This window comes from Pocillopora damicornis, chromosome 8, assembly GCF_964200805.1.
Source record: "Pocillopora damicornis chromosome 8, jaPocDami1.2, whole genome shotgun sequence".
Classification (NCBI taxonomy): Eukaryota; Metazoa; Cnidaria; class Anthozoa; order Scleractinia; family Pocilloporidae; genus Pocillopora; species Pocillopora damicornis.
The window spans coordinates 13,466,638-13,474,347 of NC_142677.1; the positions used below are offsets into that span (position 1 = coordinate 13,466,638).

Genomic DNA, 7,710 nt, shown 5'->3' on the forward strand with positions numbered 1-7,710 from the left:
CTTAAGCAATAATGCATAATCTCTTAATCTTTTCTACTCACCGTCGACTTTTACAACAGTCTTGAGTTTGTCTTGGTAGGATCTAGGTCCAAAAAAGACTTTTTGCACGATTTCTTCTACACGGGAGTTACGATCAGCAAAGGCAATCTGATCTGGCACCTTGTACTTCTTATCAACTGAGAGCTTTCCGTCATTCCACGTCAGTTTTAGAATTTTTCTGGTAGTTTTCAGCTCTGGGTCAATTCCGCCTTTTGAAAGATCACAGTCTGGATTTCCCCTCATTATATCATACCCGACACCGATAAAGTGAAGGCCTTTGAGTGTTTCGGGATGACCGTAGCTGGGATGACCATAGCCGGGGGTGAAGGCGATGCCAAAAGCGCAAATAAGGACGAAAAGATGCATGGTTACTCTTTGCCTTTTGATGCAATAATTACACTCGCAGAATAGGTTCTTTGCAGGACTTGATCACGTGCTCGGATACCACATAGCAACGCTTTGCTGGGGAGCATGTAAACTAGCGTCACGCTCCTTGTAGTGATCAACTTATGCGAAGCGAACTTTGACTTTTTGGTCGAAAGCCCCCCAAACACATGTAGTATAAGGACACCAATCGAGAATTATTGTGACTTTGTTTCATTGAGCTTGAATTTCGTCTGATCTATTTTTGTTCTGGGAGTAAACGACCGGCGAAAGCCCCAATACATGGCGAGATATGGCCGCTTATCCAAGACCGAGTGACGGTGAGTTACTCTGTTTTCTATTAATGACTATTTCCTGGGATTCCGTTGTGTTAACTGAAAACGGTCGGTTCAGTCGTCTATTAGAAGACCTCAATCGCGTCAACTTAACTGGTTACGGTTAGAAAGGTTGGTTTCAATACAACACCAAGTCGCATAGTGTAATTGAACTTATCGGTAAAGTTGGTCAATTTTAATATCTAACTTGTTTTTCCAATTTATTCTTGTATATCTGATTTAGTACGTCTTTGCCTATCAAGCTGGCAAATTGTCTTTTTATCTTTGCATTCCAAAAATTAGCTTTTGGTGCTATTTTACAGGAGATTTTTTCAGTTTCAATTTAATGAGAATAATTCTTTCAAGTAGAACAATTGCCAGTCTCCATAAAAGGTAACTCACGCATTAGAATCTGTTAAGAACTCCTTTGTATGCGAGAGAGCCTGAGTTCGATGACAAGAAGTTTGTTTTCGTCATGTGTAAAGTATTTCTACTAATGCACTGGATTATCACATACGTTCACGTGACATAGATGTTAAGAAATTAGCTCAGGTGGAGCTACAAAACTTGAACACACCTGTCCCAAAGGATAAAGCAGTAAAAGTCAGAGTGGCTGCTTGTTTGTCGTCTTCCTTTGTCATAATATTCGTGATGTTAAGGTGTCCCTTTTCATGATAGATATAAACTTTTCACTAACTTCCAATTTATTAACTTATCCATTTATTTCTCCTAAGTCATTTATTCTTCCATGTAAGTAATTGCAAAGTGTGTTAGAGAAAATATAATTTAGAAGTATGATGATTTAGTTGTCCATTATATGTGCAAAATTCTTCCGTGTAACAGTGAAAACATTTAGGAGAACTAATGTGTTATACTACCGTTTCAACAAATTTAGGGCGACATTTTTTCCACTGTCTGAGTACGTCACATTTACATCATACGATCACACTTACAGAAAATAGCAGATAAGGAGAAACCCCCTTGGTTCACCTCCTGGTTCCGGTTACACTCGCGACATCGTTGAGGATGCCATTCGGACATTAAAGGAAAAGCTCAAGGAATACTGACTTTTACATTGTTGGAATACACTGAGGATCAAGGTAAATGGTTTTCGTGTTGATAAGAAAATGAGCACAATTACGTGCATTCCTTTGTGAGATTGCTGCCAAGAGATGTTGTAGACTCTGATCGCATGATGAAGGCGTATTTCAGGAAAGCAGTAGCAAGAAGACACAAAGAGTCAAGTCCATGTGGGTTCCGTGACATTTAACCATAATATATAGATTTAGCCAAGCCTAAAAGTGGAGCTCTTACTAGTTTATTTTCCAGCCCTACATTAAAATAAAAACTGCTATAAAACTCCTCAGCACTGGCCGTAGAAGAGTTTCTTCAAGGGGATTTAGGGACCAGTCTAGGGAGTCGGGAGGGGGCAGAAATTGACGAGGTCTGGAGCCTGGGGACTATGTTCTCACAACTTTCAAAGCAATCGACACGCATGCGGGTCAGCGGTATCTTAAGGCAGCTGAGGGCCTTCGTTGTTGTTCCTGATGTTTTGTGCAAATTTTCGAAGATAGGGAATGTTTTCTTCTTCAAATGAGGTGTATGATGTCAGCATCAGTTGAAATTATAATCTATTGAGCGTGACTGATAATTTAAGTTTGGGGAAAATGGGCCAAAATTGAAAGAAACGACGGTAAACTACTTTGCGTGTAAATTCATCACCGTTCGATTGAAGAGGTATCCGCCACTTTCGCCCCTATCTAGTTCACCCATACCTTATCCCGTGTTCGCCCCCACACTTTTCAAGTTCGACCCCACCAAGTTCGAGTTCTACGATGCTTTTCCTGCTACGTTTCCTGAGCCTCATGCATTTGATAAGTCGTCGCTAATGGAGCCTTCAGCAACAGGTTCTGGACCAGCCATCTTCGAGATCGAGTTTGAGATAGTGGAAGATTCCATAAAGCGGGGCCGAAATAAGCTGGTGGACAGCCGTGGTTACGCTGAAAGCGTTAAAAGACGTCGAGGTGGAAACACTGATTGGCAGTGCACTGTTTGACCAAAGGTATAGTTCTACATTCATTTCTTTCACAATCACCCGGGGCAAGTGGGCGCAGGCTTAGCAGCCCGGATTACTGCAAAGGCGAAAAAGCAAGCTGTCGCGAATTTGTTTAAGCCGGTGTCTGCAATTGTAATTCACTGAAGAGGAATACAGAAGAGTATACACATGAGAACAGTAAGTCATTTAAACAATACGCTAGAATCGTATGGGCTTCTCTTATATCTTCTCTTGAAGTTGCTAGGTATGACTGCTTGCCCCACTGTGTTTCCCTAACGTGACAACCTCTTCTATTTAGCGTAAAAAATTAAAAATAAAATTAATTTACAACTCGTGTTTAAACCTGTAATTTTTTTAAATTTTAACTTTTTCTTTTTTGGCTATCTTCAAAGTTTGTTTCACGATCGTCCTCTGGCTGGAAATACACGGCGTCTTTTTGAGATTTTTTCTGTTATTTAATTTGGCAACCTCTGCTGTAACTGCATATAATGGAGGTGTCTTTAAGCGAACTGTTCATGATCTTGGCAACTCTGGCTAATGAAATACGAAATTTATCTAACATGTTTCTTGTGCTGCCAAAGTTTGCTTTAAAGGAAGACAAGCTAGATCTAGATTATGATGACGAAGAGAGGCTTAAGATTCGACCATGAAGGCATTTGTAGAAAACTTGAGATAATACCTGGATTTCATTTTTACATCACAGAAATCAATTCCAAACATGAACTAAGTTTTCGATTTAGTTTAAAAGTTGAGTTGATGTTGTTATTGGCTATATTAAATAGGTTGAACAATTTTACTTGGTATTTTCTCATGTTTGCAAATAATTTAATTTACTAGAAGGTGGAGTTGTTGGAACATGTTAACATGAAACACATCCATAAATTTTATTGATATGTAAAAAGTTTTTATTTGACTATCTACTGGCAAGTCTTTGTATTATATTTCAACCCAACTGTTTTCCACATCTTGTAAACACAATTACAAAATAATTAGTCAAGGAAATTGAAAATTTGTAGCATATACACCATGTTTGAAATGCCATGTCCATAATGAGCTGACAGTGATGAGGAGGGTGTATGTGGGAGTAGGCTGTCATTAATTTGTTAATCACTCCTGTTGCCAAAGTTTTAGAAAATATAGGGCTGTATATTAAATACTTATCTGATCTGATTGCAAGAACAAACAAACAAATCAGCCAAGGAAACAACATTTGATCTCACTTACAAATATAGAGTTTTCAGCTAAGAATGTATGCCAGCTATTGGCATAAGTATCCTGTCCAAAAGCTGTTGCACCCGCTTATGTTGCTTATACACAAGCATTCAAACAGCAACTTAAAAATAAATGTAATGTATCCACCACAACAAACTCAAAAGGGATGTTAAGAAGTGGAGGCATTGTGCAGCCTTTCCTTGCAGCCGTGGTGGAGCACTGGCACAACCAAGTGCACTCTGATAGCTTTCTCTCAATTGGCCAGTCATCAACTGGAAAAAGATCACATAATATAATATATTTCTATTATTGACTTGCTTGTTGTTGGCTCTGTGATGATGAAGATGAATTTAAAATACAAAATTTCAAGAAGAAATTCTCCCTACTTACTTTCAAGGTTGTTAATTTGGTCCTTGCAGCAATAACACCAAATATAAAAGTATTTTGAGCTAGCTCCATTTAGTCCATAAACAAGGGCCAAAAACTTCCAGTCAGAGCAACAATACCTGTTAATAAACAAATTATTAAACATGAATTAACCAGTAAACACCTTTAAGGTCATTAGTTGTTAGCATCTCTGCACTTACCATTGTACAATGCCAGAGTATACTGGTATTCGTATGTTGCTTTATTTTCACACAGAATGTTGAACACAGCCATTACTGTGCCAATCCTTTTGCTTGTCCTCCTCCCATCTGCTGCAAATCTAAGTTTAATTTTTGATCCATCTTTTTTTATGGCATCCTTAACTTCTGGCATTGCAATTAAATACTGCAAAACATCATGAACACTCCTCCAGGCACCACCAGCTTGTTTGGCCTGCATTTATTTAAAACCCCAAATAATTAATTATTCTGTAAATTATTATGCTTGCCACAGTCACATTACAAATTGAACACAACAAATCAAAATAAACTTAAATAGTACTGGTGCATAGTGTCACTTATGATACCCGGAAATCATCCTAGGTCGAATATGTGGCCATGATTTTGCCAACAAGCATGGGTGGGAAACTGTCAAAAACACTGCTAAGCTTTTGGATGCTTTTCATCACCATCCCCACCCTCACCTCAACTTTTGATGATGATGATAAGGTTTGCTCAGCAAATGCCAATAGATGGGATATGAATGGTCGTGTTCTCAAAAAATCAATTTACCTCCGGGATTTGAATTACTTTGATTTCCTTTTTTTTTGGACCTCCTTTCCTGTTTGAAAGCGGACAGTGGCGGGACGTGACTTCGAACTTTCTCAAGGAGCGCCATCCTCAGTTCGTGGTATGCTTTGTCACTTACAGGTCCTTCATCCTTCGCTGCCAACATCCTTTGTACGACCTCGTGAGCGTAGCCCTCATCGTCATCGCCGTCATGTTGGTAGTCAGATAGTGGGATCACTAATTCACGGCCGCTTACATCAAATTTAACCTGTGTGAAAAAAAGAAACAAAAAGCATCTAAATAATTATGCTAGAAAATAAGAGACGTCTGCACGAGTAAAATCTGGTAAACTACGTTAATAACCAAAAAAATCGCAAAGTAAACGATTCTCTGAGGTCGGCCAAAAGAAAAGAGATGCGGCGATGAGGTTTAAATGTTAGTAACATGTGCACAACAGCACAACTGCGACTACGTGCAATGCCGCCATGTTTTCAGCCATTTTTTTCTCTACTGTTTCATCTGAAAGCCCGCTGAAAGTTATCGATATACCGTGGGCACACTTCATACGTCACCCTTTCAGCTTGTACAGCGATGGCATCATATCAGCTTCTTCATGGAAACTATTAGCGGCAAAGCGAATCGAAAGCAAAGAAAATTTTATTTGAGGTCTAAATTAACAGCGTTTTTTTTTTTTTAAATCAGAAGTCGATAATTGCACTAAACTCTGGCAAAATAATAGTAACCATACTGTTTTGTCTTCACCTTATATCGCCTGCATAAAAATTTTATTTCAGACACTCTCACAAAGATTCTTTGCTGATAGCGTGAAAGGAATAAACAGCGACAGGTGAATATAATACTGAGTAATTATCAAGGAAATTTCGCAATGATACGTACCTCGATTGGTTTTAATTCTGCTGGTAAAATCTTTGCAGAATTTCGGAGGTAGTCACCGATTTTTTTCCTCTTCAAAGACCGCGCAGCCCTGTCCACGTCCCAATCGCTTTTGCGGCTGATGTTAAATTTGACGGTGTTCTTTTTTTGGGAAACTTCGTGTCCTAGAAGCTGAAGTTCCTGGCGAAGCTGGAAAACTTCAGCTCTTCTCTCTGCCAATTCCGACGCCTGGCCATTAATAATCTTAACATGTTCCACTTTTTCAGCTCGTAGCTGCTCATTCTCAGCGCGCAGATGGCGAATACGCTGGTCGTACGCCTCAAGGAGTGGCAAAGAGATGGCAGACTGCTCTACCTCAAATGGCTCGGTTCACGTCTGTAGAGAGCGTTTGGCGCCTTCTCTATCTTAAACTTGGAAAACATTTTCGACGATCTCTTTTGATGACACTAGCGAAATGATTGTTGTCAAGTGACAATAGCGAAATGATCGTTGTCAAGTGCACGCGTCTCTATAACCATTTACTCCATTAGCATGACAACAAGAAAACAATGGTGTCAACTGAGCGCAAATTTCAAAGACTCTTAGCTGCGCTCAAAACATGTTATAGGCCGGTAACTTAACCTTTGACTAGTAAGAGACAAAGACGAGAAAACAATACACAACTGACCACGAAAGCGTTGCAAGTTATGAATACTCTAGTAGAACTAACGCACTGAAAGTGTTTCGTAACTAAATTCCCTGAGAACCCTGTTACAATTTCTTAGATTGACTAATTATAATCTGCAATATGTTTGCGAAGAGTTAAAATCGATTAGTTTGAATTGGGGGAGGAACATTAGTAATAGCGCAACAATTGTGTTTTTAAATAACACCAAAGACGCTTTTGTTTTCTTATACTTGTAAGAAATTCAATAATTTTATCATGAGAATTTAACCCTCCCAACAGGTTACTGATATTTCGAACATAATTGATAGTAGCGGCAGTTCTTCGCTGCAGGTAGTCTACTTTCCCCGCAGCGGGTTTATCAGCTGGCCTATTGCGAAGCATTAAACAGACCAGAAAAAAGGCTTATTACTTCGCTTCACTTTTGAGTTTATTTTGCGATGACTAGGTTTTGCTTGTAGTTGTTTTGCGCTTTTCCATTTGTATTTAAAAATACAAACCCTAGCTCTTTAAGCGTGCTTCTGAACGTTGACATTCGCCGGTTTGCGCTTCATGTAACAAAGGTTCCTTTCCGTACTCCCGGTAAAATTGTCTTTGTTCTGAGCGACATTCCCCTTACCCCACCCCGAGAATTGTGATATTGTCAACATCTCGTATTCAACGAATATTTTGAATCTCGCGCTCGGAAATTGGCAAAGCGTCGGTTCTTTCAAACCTTTGTTTTAGAAACAATAGAGCCCCTAAGCTGTAAACAATTAAAATGCCCATAAAAGGAAGGTAATCCAGTGCCATTGTCTACCAAAAATCAAACACAAAGTTTGATATGAAGTTTCCCTCCCTTTAAACTAATTTCTCAGTAACAATTGAATTACTGTCATGACATAGATGGATATTGTTCATTTTAAGAAAGCAGCATCCAGCAAACAGTCACGCTCCAGCGCAACGTATGAAGTGCTTCGAAAAGACCACAAAGCCCACATTGTCCAGATAAAC

The 7,710-nt window shown here is 39.2% G+C and overlaps 1 protein-coding gene and 1 long non-coding RNA gene across 2 annotated transcripts in view; both read right to left on the reverse strand.

The window, feature by feature from the left end:
* LOC149041458 (uncharacterized) overlaps window positions 1–511 on the reverse strand; it is an 18,064-nt gene extending 17,553 nt beyond the window's left edge. The window contains exon 1 of the mRNA XM_089214088.1: window positions 42–511. Coding sequence (XP_089070214.1) covers window positions 42–405 — 364 coding nt within the window. The 5' untranslated portion in view covers window positions 406–511. The remainder of the gene's footprint in view (window positions 1–41) is intronic.
* A 3,141-nt stretch (window positions 512–3,652) lies between these two features.
* LOC149041459 (uncharacterized) lies at window positions 3,653–5,676 on the reverse strand. Its single transcript, XR_016189013.1, has 4 exons — window positions 5,163–5,676; window positions 4,593–4,824; window positions 4,396–4,511; window positions 3,653–4,277 (listed from the first exon to the last, which is right to left on the reverse strand). It is a non-coding gene; the product is annotated as an uncharacterized LOC149041459 (long non-coding RNA).
* Between the last annotated feature and the right edge of the window lie 2,034 nt (window positions 5,677–7,710).